Genomic DNA, 14,745 nt, shown 5'->3' on the forward strand with positions numbered 1-14,745 from the left:
CGTCGGGCAGATGTTGACGGTTCAATTTGCCGGGCCCCAGAACCTCCACAGCTGTCCAGAGCAGCAGGGAGGGGTGCGGGAGGGGGCAGAGCCTCTCCTGGAAAGGCTTGGGGTTCTGAGATGCCGGAAATGTGAAACGAGCCCTCCACCCGACTCCGTGAGAGGCCAGGCCTACTCCGGTCTTCTCATCCCCGGGCGCCGGCCTCCAAGGGTCGCCGCTCTCATCCCAGCACCCCGCTGGCGCCCAGAACTCCGAGGAAGGAGCCCGGGGAAAACTGAGACCTGGCGGAGCAAGAGGATCCGCCGGGCACAGTGACCCGCTCTTGTTCATAAGGGTCCTGGGCCCAAGTTTCCGGAGCCTGCTGCCCTCAGTACATTTCACCTGACAGGCCCAACGCCAGGCCCAGCAAGTTACCCCAGGCCACCACCAGTCCTTTCTCTTGGGACCGTCGCTGCCCTGCCTCCTTCATCCATCGCCCCAGCTCCCTGTCCTCAGCCCTGCCAACCCAGAGCCTGTTTGGTGCCCGCTCCTCCTTGCTTTCTCTATCCTCACGCTTTCTGACCAACAAAGTGGGGGGAAGGCCCAAACCAAAAAACTGCCTCTAAAAATTTTCTCAGCGACGAGGCCCTGCACCGGGGTCAGCAAGACTCTAATGCACCTTCTCCTTCCACCCCAGCCAAGTGTGCGGAGGCTGGAGCCGAGGAGCCTAAACGTCCCTCTGCTAGGTCCTGTGGCACCTAGGGTCTGGGGAATCTAAGGACTAGAGCACCCAGAGTGATATATACATATGCGTATCACACTGAGATTCACTCCGGCTTCAGGCGGTGGTCAGCCACGCACTTTCCCCCAACCCGACGGGGGCGCTCGGTGCGCCTCGAACTCACCAGCGTTGTAGGCCGCCAGATCCGCCCCGGGGCCGGGGCTCTTGCGCTTCCTCGGCCGCCCCTTCTGCACCGTGCCCACGCCATTGTAGTAGGGAAGACCCAGCGGATTGGCCCCGGCTGCGCCCAGCCCGGCGCTCTTGGCCGCCGCCGCTGCGGCCGCCGCCGCCGCCACGTCGGCGTGGTTGAAGTGCGCGGGGTACTCGCCCTGCAGCAGCGCTTCGAAGTGCAAGCGGCAGTAGACCAGGCTGTCCTTCATGCCGAAGTGGTCACCCGTGGTCAGCATCTTGTTACACGTGGTGCATGTGAAGCAGTTGAGGTGATAAACCAAGTCCCGAGCGCGCATCACCATCTCCGAGGCCGAGATGCCCAGGTGGCAGCGGGCGCAGCGCTGCACAGAGAACCGCCTGTAGGGACCATGGAGGGAGGGACTGTGGGGACACACGGTTGGGTACCCCCCATATCCCTCCTCCAGGTGCCGCTGCTGCCACGGGGGGAGATCTACTCCTTAAAATGGGAACCAGTCTTAAGTTGGAGGATGGGGAAAGGGGGAACTAGATTTTGGCCCAGGTCTTGTCCTACCCTAAAATACAGTTGCCCTTAAGCATATGTATGTCCACAATGCTTCGACCTTACCCAGAGTCTGGGCAAGCCCCAGGAAAGCCTTTGCTTGGGAACGCAGGGAGAGGGGGACTACCCACTTACCCTTTCTCAACCTTTACCCCTGCCCTCCATACCGGTACCTGACAATCCTACAGACTTTTGTAATTTGGCAGGGGGGAGGGGGGAACAGAGACAGGGAAAAAGAGAGAGGGGAAGGGAGAAAGAGAGAGAGAGAGAGAGAGAGAGAGAGAGAGAGAAGGAATATAAACAGACCCTAACCCTAAACCAGAGGGGAGAAACAAGAAACTTGCAGCCTGTTAGTGACTCTGGCTCTTTAACCCTACAGGCAGCTTTCACCCACATCTCCACGAAAGACCCGGAAACGCACCCAACTGATCCCCCAGCTCTCCCTCCAACTTTGTCGCACACCAGCCCAGGCTGCCTGGGCTTGGGGTGGGGTGGAGGTGGTGCTGCCTGTTTCTGTTCTCTCTGCTTGACCCAAGAAACTTCAAAGGGAGAGGGGTGCAAAGACCCCCCCCCCCTCCAACCCAAGCTTATTTATGGTCTAAGCTCAGAAGAGAGCCCTTTACTCTGGGTCCCTATAGTTCTCAGACCTTTCCAGGAGTTCCCTCAAATTCCTGTTTGAAAAGGTTGTCACCCCATTTGTACTGGCATGGAAAAGGGGGGACCCAGGTGGGGAACCCTCCCTTGGGACTGGAGGCCAAGAAGACCGGGTCAGATTGTGTCTGAGATTAGGGGGTCCTGGGGGGCAGAGGGTCCTGAGTTGGGGGTACCTGTAGTAGTCTTCCTTGCAGTAGATGCTCCCATCCTTGCTGAAACAGGTGAGCTCCGACTCCAGGTTGAGCTTGCACTCGCAGCACTTGAGGCAGCGCATGTGCCACTGCTTGTCCACCGCCAGCAGGTAGTAGCGGTCTGAGATCTTGCCCCCGCAGCCAGCGCACAGCGCGGCTCGGTCACTGCTGATGGACGGCATGGTCTGCGGAGGGAGGGAGGCGGGAGACCGCAGCGCCTGCGTCAGCCTGCGACTTCACCACCGCTTGGAAACGGGCACCCTCAGCTCCCCCTCCCCCGGTTGCTCCGGCTAGCCCTAAACCCGGAGAGGGCCGCCGGGGTGTGCGGTGGCTTCCTCGTCCCCAAAAGGCCCATAGTGAGGAGGCTCAGAACCCCGGCCCGCCCACACAGCCCAAGCCGGCCACAGGCCCAGGCCTGGCTGCTGGCCTGGACGGATCTCCCTCCTTAGTTCTCCCCCTTCCTGCCCCCTCTGCCCCTTTCCCAGAAAGGCTTGGGCTGTGTTTGAGGGCTGGGGCAGCAGTGGCTACTCCAGTCAAGCCCTGCAAAAGCTCTCTCAAAACTGTTTCTTAAAGGAGCCACTCTGCTGGGCCCCAGGAAAAGGGGTAAGATGACCATTAAAAGTCCCCCTCTCTCTACACAGACTCCTCTCCTCTCAGGAGACACACAGAGTTCCTGGCCCCGAGCCCCAGTGATCTCTGGATCCGTATGCCAAAGGTTTAAGCCAGGACAGGTCGCAGCCACGTCTGCCCCTCCACTACCTTGGCCACACTGGCTGGGGCCCTCTTGGGTTCTGGGAGATGGTGAGTGGAGTGCAGAGGCACCCTCAAAGTCTCCGAGTGCAGGACAGAATGAGAGTTTAATCCAGGAAGAAGAACTCAGAAGCCGGAGGCACTGAGGCTGCTGCCCTTGCTTTCCAAGTGGAGAGGCTTCCCTCCTGCTCCCCACCTCCTCGGCCTGGCCTCTAAAGGTCACTTCTGGGCCCAACTTGGATAGCGACTGCTTGCCTGGCCCTCTGGGAGGTCTGAGGTGAGGAACTGGCTATTTGGAGCTGGGCTGGCAAAGCCAGGTGTGGAGATCCAAATGGACTCCCCTTCCACAAGAGCCAGGCCAGGGCCTGAAGTCCCAGCCCTGGCCTGGCCTGGCCAGGTCGGCCGGCCAGGAGGCCAGGGGCGTGATCAACGAAAAGCACTGGCCCAGAAGGCTTGGACCCCTGAAATTGTGCTGGGGAGGGAACTCCGATTGCCAGGAGGCGGGACGCGACTGGCCCACGCCGGCTGGAGCCCCAGTGCTCCCGTTTGGTTCGCCTTTCCCAGCGCCGCAGGCGGCGCCGCCAGCAGCTACAGCCGAGTAGTGGAGGGGAACGCGGAGCTGGCGACCAGAGGGGCCCGGTGTAGTGAGAAGAGGGCCATCCCGGGACGCGGGTAGGACTTCGCTCCCACTTCGGGAGAAATGCTCTCTTGCACCCTCGGGGTCTGAAATTTCGGTTTAAACCTTGTTTCCCTCCTCCGCCCCAGCAGCCGGGTTTCCCCCGAGCCGGGAGCTACGGGCCTTGCATCCTGTCCGCGGATCCCCAGCGCCCAGTCCCGTGCGGCACGAAGGACGCTCCCCAAAGTGCCCCCAAACTTCGGAGAGCAGAAGCGCGGACCGACCCGGCCCCGTCCCAGCTTTCAGCCCCGATCCCGCAGCCGTGCGCCTACCGTCTCCGTGTCGCCGCGGTCGATGGCGGAGCTGATGGCGGGAGCCTCGCTCTTGGCCCTGCGGTCCATCTCGTCGATGACCCCGTGCACCTCGGGGCCCGACAGACTGTGGAACAGCATCGCGGCGGGACCGGCGGGGCCGGGGGCGCGGCTCCTCCGCGGGAGGGCTTGCCCCCCGCCTCAGCTGCCTGGCGCTCCCGGCGCTAACGGGCCCGGTGCATCGCCACCGCGGCCCCGGCCCCGCCCGAGCTCGGCTGCGCCCCCAGGCCGGGCTCCGGGCCCCGGGCGCCCGCGGGCCAGGACGCCTCCCGCCGAGGCGCAGGGGCAGCTACATCGCGGGGCGCCTGGGCGGCGGCGCCAAAGCCAGGGTCACAAGGGCAAGGGGCGGGGGGGTGGGGGGCGGGAAGGGGGAAGCCGAGGGCAGAGGTCGGCGCCCGCCGCGGGCGCTTTCACGCCGCGGGCATCGCCCGCCCGGCTTCAGCGCCCCGGGCGCAAAGCAGGAGCGCAAACTCTGCCCGAGGCGGCGACGGCTGCGGTCGGGGCTCACTCGGGAACAGCTAGGTGCCCGCGGCGGCCCAGCTGCCTGGACCTCTCCCCTCCCTGGGGTGTGCCCCCAGCCCTAGGCGACCCGCTTAGGCGCTGGGTCGGCGACTGTAGTACGGGTTTCTCCGAAGCCAGCGAGCCGAGCCGAGACACCGAGAGAATTGAAGAGGAGGAGGAAGAGGAGGAGGAGGAGGTGGTGGTGGTGATGGTGGTGGTGGTGGTGGTGGTGGTGGTGGTGGTGGTGGTGGTGGAGGAGGAGGAGGAGGAGGAGGAGGAGGAGGAGGAGGAGGAGGAGAAAAAGGAGGAGGAGCAGAGTGGGAGGTGGAGCCGCCGACCGCGGGCCCAGCCGCGCGCAATGCTCTCCAAGAGCGCGCCGAGCCCAGCCCCGGCTCTGCAGTCCGCGCCAGCCAAGCGTCCGCGCCTTTTCTACAGCCGCGCCTTACATCACGTCCTGCCGCCGCGCCATTGGCCGCCCAGCACCCCGGGCCCTGGCAGCGCGTGCTCCGGGAAGGCGGGAGACCCGAGAGGGAGGGGAGAAGCAGGAGGAGGAGAGGAGCGACGAGATGGTGGGAGCTGGTGGGCAAGGCTGGAGGGAGGGGGCGGGAGGAAGGGAGGGAGGAGGGAGAGCGCGGGGTTTGGAGTTTTTAAGCTACGAACAGTTTCCTGCGATTCTTTGGGACGGAAAATTAAACCCTCTCTCCCCGCCGTCTCCATCCTAAGAAGGCGCAGCCAGAGGATGCTTGAGGAGCTCTCACTCGGGTCTCCCCTCGGCCCAGAGCCGCCGCCTCGGGCACCGGCTGGGGAGGCTTGGGAAGGCAAGCCTGGGGCAGAGCTGCAGGAGCCTTCGGCTGCTTCCCGCGGAGCTCAGCCTTCGGCCCAGGCTCCGCGCTGCGGGTTGCGGGCGGCCGCGCAGGCCTCCTGAGGACCGGGCTGAGCCAGAGCGGCAAGAGCGAGCGGGAGCTGTTAAGACTCCGGGGAGAGGAGGGCCAGCCGGAATAGCCTCGCTCCAAGCAAGCTAGGGCTCACTTTATGGGAGCGTGTAGCTCATTCCTGCACTTCACTGTCCCTCTGCAGCCTGGAAGAGTGGACGGGCGCATGGCTTTAGGGACTAGGAAAGGAATAGGTTCGAATCCCAGTTCTGCCATTTACGTGCAATGTAACCTTAGGCAAGTGACTTAACTTCCTTTAGCCTGTTTCTGATCTTTCCACCGAGGGCCAAGACAGCACCCTCCATACAGATGTAATGAAAAAAAAAAAAAAAAAAAGATCATGGATTTAAAGTACCTAGAATACAGTAGGCACTCACCAAACTTTCATCACTCCCTCTTTTCTTTTTCCATCTCCCCCTATTAAAAACTTTCCTACTGCAACATACATTCAGCGTTCCTGAGGTTCCTAAAGACCACAGGCCCATCCTCTGCTGGCTGGTTGCATCATGCCGCAGACCCAGCTGTTGACAGACATCCACCCTGCCGCCTGACTGCACCACTTCTCCAAGATCAACAACCCGGCCTGTGGGTAAATCTCAACTGCCACCCCAGCCCCCAGAGTTCAAGCTCAACCTAGAGTCTCTTGGGGACTCAAGGATGACACCTCGGTGTGTGGTGAAGCTGAGATTTAGGAGATAAAAAGTGACTGTGGGGAAAAACTCAGTGAGCAAGTCAGTGACAGAGTCCCATTTTCTGGGTCTGCTTTGGAGGCGGGTCAGTCTGATCTGTGCGGTTCATCTTACAGGGCAGAGCTTGGGGGGGGGGCACAAAGTCCTACCTTCTACCTACCGGACGTAACTTTCAAATATAAATATATGTGTGCTTGTACTGCCCAAGCACATGCACTAGTGTTCGTGTGTGCAAACACACATGTTCATCTCTGTTAGCATAAAATACGACCGGCAGCCATGTAGAGCTAGGGTCTACACAGACACATCAAGTGTAAGTGTCCAGTGCCAGGCGGGAGGATGCACTTGTAAACGGGTAAATTGCATGTTATACATGCACTTGCATGTTCAGACAATACTACCTAAATCACTGCGTGCGCTTCTCCGAGGCCACGTTTTGCATATTTGAAAAAACTCCTTAAGTTACAAGTATGTGTGTACACGCTGCACATGCACAGATGCCCCAATGCGACGGAAGGACCGTCAACCCAAAGACGCGCGCGTGCGCGAGTGTTCACACAGACGTGTGCCTTGGCGCCTGCACACGGCCCGCGCCCAGGCACGCGGACGCCTACACGTATACACAGGCATGTTTTACCGACGCATCTGGGGCACTTTCTTTCAAAGAAAGTAAGGAATGAAAACCTAATCTGGGAGTCACAGGGGTTCATCTGGAGGTCGCCCAAAGGGTAGAAAAAATTGTAACAACGCTGGAGAGGGTGTCCTTGGTGCAGCTCCGCGCCCAGGCTAGATGGATACAATACGCTTTCGAGAATTCTAGGGGCTGCTTTAGGAGGAGGGGGGCGGGTGGGGGAGGAGGAGCACTAGGCAACTCTTGCCGCGGGCTTCTCAAGAAACAGGGAAACGCACCCTGCGGCTCTTCACTCCCCCCCCCCCACAAATGTAAGTACACGATTTTACCGCCTGTCCGACCTGCAGCCCACGCCCATCCCTGACCGACCCCAAATTCCCTGGCAGTCAAGATTCCCGCCGGTGCGCCCGCTTAAGCATCCCTAGGTGTCAGGCTGGGACGCGCCCGGGTCCGCTAGAGACTCAAAAGCATCTCCCGCCGCGGGGTGGGATCTGGGTGCCCTAGCCCTGGGCTCAGAGGCGGGTAACTTTGCTAATCTCCCCCAGCGGCGGGGCAGGGGTGGGGGGGGGGGGACGTCGCACAACCGCTGAGCCCTGTCCGTGAAGACTAAACAAGGAAAGGAACAGGCTGTAAACACACATCCTGACACGTGAGTGACATTTACACGGTTCGAGAAGCCGCAGCCGAGGGGAAGGCAGGGGGTAGGGGGAGCAGGTAAAAGTAATATTCCGAGGCGTCGCAAACGGCGACCCCTCGACGCCCCTCCCCCAGATAGGGAAAAAGAATCCCTAAATCCCCAGAACCTGCCTTTTGTGGGAGGTGACAGGTGAACGGGATTCAGGTCTGGCTACTCACGCCGCTGCCTACCTCCCCACCATCTGCTTCCTCGCAGACAAGCAGACCCGGCGCATAATGAGGTAGCAGCCTCCAGCCGGCCACCGTGACTAACTCAGAACAAAAGCGCTCCCTCCACGCCTCTTCCAACAAAGGGGCCACCAGCCCCGGCGCTCCCCGAAGGCTGCGGGGCTCCCGGCTGCCGGCTGCGGAGCTGCCGCGCGCAAACTTCCCGGGGCTGCCGGCGCCACGGAGCCTGGGCCGCGGAGGGAGGAAGCACATGCGGCCCAGAGAAAGTGAGGCCGGGCGGGGCGGGGGACGAGGGGGTGGGATCCGGGGAGCCGCGGAAGGAGGGTGATTGATCAGTGCGCTGTTCCCGGCGCTCGGTCCCGTTATTAGAGGCGGCCAAAGCAGGGCCACGCAATAACCTCCGAATCGCCAACTAATTGACGCTGCAGGCAACTACTTCATTGTGCGCGCTGGTTTTATGTCTTCATAGCCGGTGATTGACAAGGTGTAATTAGTCATCTCACTCGGTGATAAACATGGGCACCCTCCTCCCGCGGCATCAGGCCGTGTGTACCAGCAGAGGAAGCGATAGTTGACGCTGATATACCATTAAATCAAAATGAAGACGTTCAGAAGTGTGTGTTTGCTGTGACGCTCTGATGGTTTATTTCTCAAATACGGCACCAACAGATTTACTTGATTTGCAAGTTAACTACAACATTAACTGGTTTTATTTATTTTGCCTCTTCCTTCCTCTTCCTAGGCAGGGATGTTGCTCTTGGAGAATGTGAAGACAGTTTGCTTCTTGACAAGCGAGCGAGCGGGCGCCCAGATTTTTGCAGCCTCTCCGAGAGTCTCCCCCGAGGGAAAGGCAGGCAGAGAAATCGCCGGATTTGGGAGTCACTAGGGAAGGATTCCGCGCGGAGGGAGCCGCCCTCCTTGGCCCCAGACCGGCTGCCTAGGGCCCCCCCTTTGGGCACTGCCAGTGGATGACCTGAAACTCTGAGGATGGTCTTGGGGATTGGGGTCAGGGAAGCCTCTCGGATAATAACTGCAAATAGAAAAAGAGGCAAAAACAATTTCTTCTCTGCCTTGAAGCAGAAAGGACTGTGTTCTTAAAGCCGCTGGTTGCAGTCACAAGGCCAGTTGCCTGCCTCCGTTGCCTGCATCAAGTATAATGTCGCCGGTTTTTCCAGTAGCACCATTCAACAAATTATATTCCTTGCTCCCGGGAGTGGGTTCTGCTTAGGGGAGTGTGCGTGTGTGTGCGTGTGTGTGCGTGTGTGTGCGTGTGTGTGTCCCTCTACAGTGAGGCTGCTGTTAGAAGTGCTGGTTACTCCTTCCAGAAACCTGAAGGTTTAAATTTTAAAAGAAGAGGGAGCATTGCTCCCTGGGATTGCTATAGTCTGTCTTGACCCTAATTCTGGTTAGAGAATGGCAGGGACTGAACAAAGCCACCAACATCTGAAAGTCCACTTCGAAGGTATCACACTAGCCCCCAGGATCCGCTCCCCCCCCCCACTGCCGCCCTCCAGTGGGGTAGGCTTCCTGCACTTTCCCCTTTCTAACCTCTGTCTCCTGTTTATACAGCAGAGGGATTAATGGTGGTTCTTTGCCACTGCGCAGGAATGTGGGGTTGTGGACATCTTCAAGAAAAGATGGGGTGAGGCCAAGTCACAGGGATGGCAGAAAAGCCCCGTATCTTCAACAAGGATTCCCCCCTCCCTTCCCAGGCCTGTGGGCCTCCTTCAGCAAAGAGGGGGAGTGTTTTATATTGATGTGAGAGGCTGTCAGTCAGCAGCAAATCAGCTCAGGCATGGCTACCTCTTTATGAAATCAGCTCATTGCCTTGGTCACACCTTAGAGAAAATCCGGTGGTCGCCGCTATCGATAATAAAAACTGGTGGGGCCTTAGTTGTTTCCAAGAAGAACCTCATGTCTGTGGACAGATAAATGCCCATCTCAGGCAGAGAAAGCCCAATTCTTCCTTCCCTTCTCCCTGCAGCGATCTGAACAATTCCGAAACCGCCTCCCTGGGCGTCAGCTGAGCAGGTTGGGGAACTAACCAGGGCCCTCTCTCTAGGGCCCTGTTAAATGCACAGAACTTAAAATGAAACACGAAGTGTGAATTTCAGGTTTGAACATGATGCATCAGGATACGTGGAGGCTGGCAGCCCCTTTCCTCCCTCCTGCATTTCGGTAGCAGGTATTAATATTGTATTAAATGTTATGAGGAAGTAAGGGCTGCAGAGAGGAATATGCTCAGATGCAATTTTGTCAAGGTTTTTATCTGTGATTATGATTCCAGATGTAGAAACTCCCGGAGGAGGGAAATGAGGGGCTGCTGGCGTGTGACATGTGTTTTAAGGTGTTTGGCAGTGTTTCTCAAAGTGGTGACAAAATGTTCAATTTTATTACAGCGAATCGGTAAAAAAAATATGAATACTAGGTCAGAGACGGTTCACCCCAGCAAACGGATTTACCCTTATTGATTTGGGTGGGGAAAGTTTGTATCTGGGTCCTGCTTAAATCACATTGTCAACAATGTAAATCTGTCATATCAGATTATTCTTAAAGAACACTTGTAACAAAATACACAATAGCTGATTGTATCTCCCCCACCTACTAATTTCCATGCAAAGATGTAGATTGCCCTGGGCTGGGGCACACATACACACACACACACACACACACACACACAGTAAATATTGCAACAAGATGGTCAATTTTTTTTCAGCCGGTATAACTACAGCCATTCCTTGAGGGTAATTTCTTTTTAATCTAACCCAGAATACGACCCAGTCCTAGAGGGGCCATTTTGCTAATCTCACTGCCTTTTAGGTTGAAACACAAATAAACGGCAATAAATTTCTTCACACAGGGAACCACGTTTTGCTGAAAGGAAAATCAGGAAGACTTTGTGTGAAAAAAAGGGGGATGGGGGAGGAAGAAGCTGAACTCTCGACTAGCTGGCAACTCTTGTATCTACATGCATGCCCTGGAGACTGGGAGTATTTCCCACCACAGTCTTTTTTAATTTAGAGGCATCTCTGCCATCCCTCTCTGACAGCAGGATACCCCTAAACTCTTTCTAAGCGAAGGTTTCCCCATAAACATTTTATGAGCTTTACATACACTAATCGACGCGGGTGCCCAGCCAGCACTGACCATACCAGGGAATGGGTTTGGTAAACATTTCCAGAGAACAAAAAGAGGGGTTTTTGGCTAAAGATGCTGGACTTGGCTCCTCCTTGGGTCCCCAGTCATAGGATGAGAGTCTCTACACACTCGCTGTAGGCATTGTTGTATAGATCACCCTGTGTCTAGCAGACCCATTACGTTTCTCAGCCCAGTTCACGAAGAAACCCACACATAGCGCCAGCGTCTACTTAATTTAGGCTAAAGAATGTTGATTTTGGCTTCCCAGCCACTGGCACTATTTTACCATCACAAAACATTCTAGGCTCCTAGAAGAAATTGAACCTTCCTTCGAGGTAAGAAGGTTCCTCTTCTGTGAGGTGATGTAGGATGTACGTTTCTGAGGGGAGCAGTACGGTTGCAGGAAGGGAAAATGCTCACTGTGGCCACTATCTCTCACCCTGAACTTCCGGCAGAACCTTTCCCCTACCCCAGCCCAACTTCCCACTGGACCCATTAGCAAATCTCTACTGCTATTTGGGAAGCTGGCATTGTCTCTTTAGGCGAGGAACAGTCATTTCCCACATGTTTCAGCTGAAGCCCAGCCCCTCATGCCTCCCCCCCCCCATTTTTATTCTTCCATTAATTAAAACAACTAATGTCCCATCGATTATCTTTGCGTGAATGAAAATCATTATGGGCCCTTGCAGGTATACCGGAAATTCTGTTTGCTTAAGTATTCACACTTTGATTTCCAATAGACTCATTTTCTCAGGCATAAAGAAATTCAAACAAAACAAAACAAAACAAAACAAAAACAAAAACAAAATCTCCTGACACTTTGCAATAAGGCAGGAAGACTAGTAGTAACAAGCTTGTGTTGATCTCTTACTAGAAGTGTTCAGATGGCCCCCGTTTTAGAGTTGAATTATACTACCTGGTAAAGGATTCTAGACAGTTAAAGCAAACATTGATAGGTCATCAGACACAGGTTTTGAATTTGTGCTTGTGTTGATTCAGATGAGCTGATCCGAATTCACTTTTACATTACTGTGCTAGTCCTCGAAAGTAAAAAAAAAAAAAAAAAAAGGCAGGGGACAATCAGCTCTATTTGGAATTTCTCAGCTACTTGGCCATTTCAGCTTGTATCTCCATTTCTGGGGGCTGCCATAATTAGAGCAATCTATTTTGCATTTACTTCTCTTTGCAAGCACTACATTATTCACTCTTTCCTGTGCTTATTAAACAGTGCCACCTGCACCAAATTCAACAAAGCTCTTCCATCAGTCAACCCAGCTAAGGATCCCGGACCATATATTATCATTAATTGAGGCTCAATTGAATAGTTGACGATAGAGGCATGAGTAAAAGCAACACATTTTCTAGGACCTGTTTATAAAAATATTTTAAGCAAAAAGTAAAAAACAAAAAACCCCCACACATTTATTCTCCAAATTGTTATCTTTTATAAACTCATTTCATTCTCTCTGTACAGTAATTCAAGTAGCAATTAGCAAGTCTTTTAATTAATGAACTATTCCCTGTAAGTCACCAAGGTGCCTCCAGTACAAATGTCCGCCTTCACAAGGTACTAGCAAATGCAGTCAATATTTTGTCACCCAAAGCCTTCGAAGCTGACCGCCTCGATTGTCCTAAAGCTATAAAAAGGATCTGAAGACTCAGAGACAAGGCTGGGAAGCAGAAGACAATTTTCAGTAAACCAACCATGGATAGTCTGAATCCAGAGAAGGAGTGGCAGAAGGAAGGGGACCATCAGAGAGGAGAGGCAGAAAATGAATGTAGGTAGGTATCAGTGGTTAAAGAAAGACACAGAAAGTTTTGTGCAGAGATGGGACCACCTCGGCTCCAGCTATGTTATAACAAACCTCCATCTAAATGCTGATGATTTACACATTTTTAAGAGCCTCAAACCTCACTATACCTTGTTCTTTAAAAAGCGTCCTGCTTTGTTCAAAATACTGCTTATCTTTGGCATTGTCAACAGCTCTGCATCTGGGAGAGATTAATTAAGTGATAGGTCAGACACAATGAGGTGAAAGGGCATGTCCACCCAATCAGGACTGATTCATCCATTTCTTGGTGGATCAACTTTTTTGAGGGATGCCAATTTCAGTTCTATTTCCAGGGAGGATTTATCAATAGGAATGCCTGAGCTCCCCCAGTGAGCGGCTCTTAGCTGGAAAAGATTTTTCTGCAGATAGAGAAATCTAAAATCTACACTCTGTCTTTTTAAGATGTGAAACCAAAACCTAACTATAAATTGTATCCTTAAGTTTCACTGATCTGGGTGAAGGCTGATTTTCTTGAGCATGATCCTTCTATAAAATAGCTAATTGGATGATTGCAAATAAGATTGCCAAGCAACTCAATCAAAAAAATGAAAAGTTTGCTCTCTCTCCTCCCCCTTCCCAACTATTTCTTATTACCCCTTCCTTCCAAAGTCCACTTTTAAATTCTAGAAGGCAAAAGGAGAGAAAGAGATGTGAAAGAGAGTAGGAGAGGAGGAGAGAGGGGAAAAGAATGAAAGGGAAAGGTTTTCTAGACGTCGACTGATTTTTTTTAGACCAATTAGAGGTTATCTTTAAATCTCTATCCCTCCACCCCTTCCACACCTTTCTAAATAGATCTTTAGATTAGCGAGAAATTAGTTAATTGGAAAGGACTTGTGGCCAGTTCACCCTGTTCCTAACCAAAAAGGTTTTAAGGACCTTAGACTCCATTCCCAGAATTGACACCTTCTCCATCTCTTTAATAGCACATCAGTCTGGAGCAAAATTGTGGCTACCAGTGTGTGTGTGTGTGTGTGTGTGTGTGTGTGTGTGTGTGAGAGAGAGAGAGAGAGAGAGAGAGAGAGAGAGAGAGAGAGAGAGAGAGAGAAGGAAGTATACTCCCAGTCTGTGAATAAGCCTCAAATAAAGTGACTGTTTTGGGTAGACTCCCCCCCCCCCCCCCCCCCCCCCCCGGCAAAACACTTGGAATATCGTTACCCTATTTGTGAACACCATTTCAAATGAAGTTCACATTTTCCAAAGTACTTGGTGGGGGGGGGGGCAGTTAAACAATGGTTTGTGTTTTTTGTAACTGACCAGCTATTTCTACTTCTCCAAAGAAATGCAGAATGCCAGTTTTTGTAACTATCCAATTCTTAAAATCATCTGGGATCCATCTATATTTATAAAACCAAGCAGAAATACTTAACAGCCTGATCAATAGCCATTGACCGTCAGTGCACCCCACACCCTAACATGCACAGCTTGATCATGTATATTTGATCATCAAAAAATTCAAAGCATCTTGCAGCACTGTATCAAGCTTCCCATAAAATAGCCTGCCTTTTTCTGTGGTCTTGAAAAGAGTGTGAGCTTCTCTCTCTTCTGCATTCATCTATCTATCTATCCATCTATTTACACACACACACACACACACACACACACACACACGCCCCTCCCTTCTGGAGAATTTATTGCTCATATATTTGATGAAGAACAAGGTAATTAACTGCGAGGCTGTACATCTGGGTGGCACTTCATATCCATTGCAATAATAAAACACTTTTTTCCCATTTTAGCAGAAGAAAGGCTAGTCCTGCCCACAGATTCAGAGGACCCCAGAGTCTCCGTCTGCAAAGCCTCCTTGTTATAAATCCTGCCTCCCTCTTAAGTGATGGCACGCACAATTGCACCAAGGGGCACTAAGTTTATCTGTGCAAAAGCATCATTGGGGAAGCTTGTCCCTTCTCAGACCTTCAGCATCAGCTTGTGAGGGTTTGAAATAGACGTGGCTGGCTCCTCTGTCCTCAGTCTGCTTGGCAGCAAATAGGGACAAGAGTCCAAAGGGTCTGTCTTGCAAAGGGCCACAAGTAGAAGAGGTGTATTTTGGGATCTCAAGGGCTGATGTCCTGAGCATGTGCCAGTAACCTCCAGTACCCCCAAAAAGGACCTAGCCCTGCAGACTCT

At 53.8% G+C, this 14,745-nt stretch overlaps 1 protein-coding gene across 2 annotated transcripts in view; it reads right to left on the bottom strand.

Annotated features, from left to right (window-relative positions):
* Positions 1-14,745, bottom strand: part of LHX2 (LIM homeobox 2) — a 32,589-nt gene that overhangs the window by 16,055 nt on the left and 1,789 nt on the right. Inside the window, exons 1-3 of one of the 2 annotated variants that reach the window (XM_058694172.1) lie at positions 3,996-5,068; positions 2,280-2,482; positions 886-1,289 (exon numbers count right to left, since the gene is read on the bottom strand). In XM_058694172.1, the coding sequence (XP_058550155.1) occupies positions 886-1,289; positions 2,280-2,482; positions 3,996-4,115 (727 nt within the window). In that variant the 5' untranslated portion in view covers positions 4,116-5,068. Of the gene's footprint in view, positions 1-885; positions 1,290-2,279; positions 2,483-3,995; positions 5,069-14,745 lie in introns of those variants that run through there. The other variant, XM_058694173.1, reaches the window with a different exon arrangement.

The sequence above is a fragment of the Neofelis nebulosa genome, chromosome 12 (genome assembly GCF_028018385.1).
Source record: "Neofelis nebulosa isolate mNeoNeb1 chromosome 12, mNeoNeb1.pri, whole genome shotgun sequence".
Lineage (NCBI taxonomy): Eukaryota > Metazoa > Chordata > Mammalia > Carnivora > Felidae > Neofelis > Neofelis nebulosa.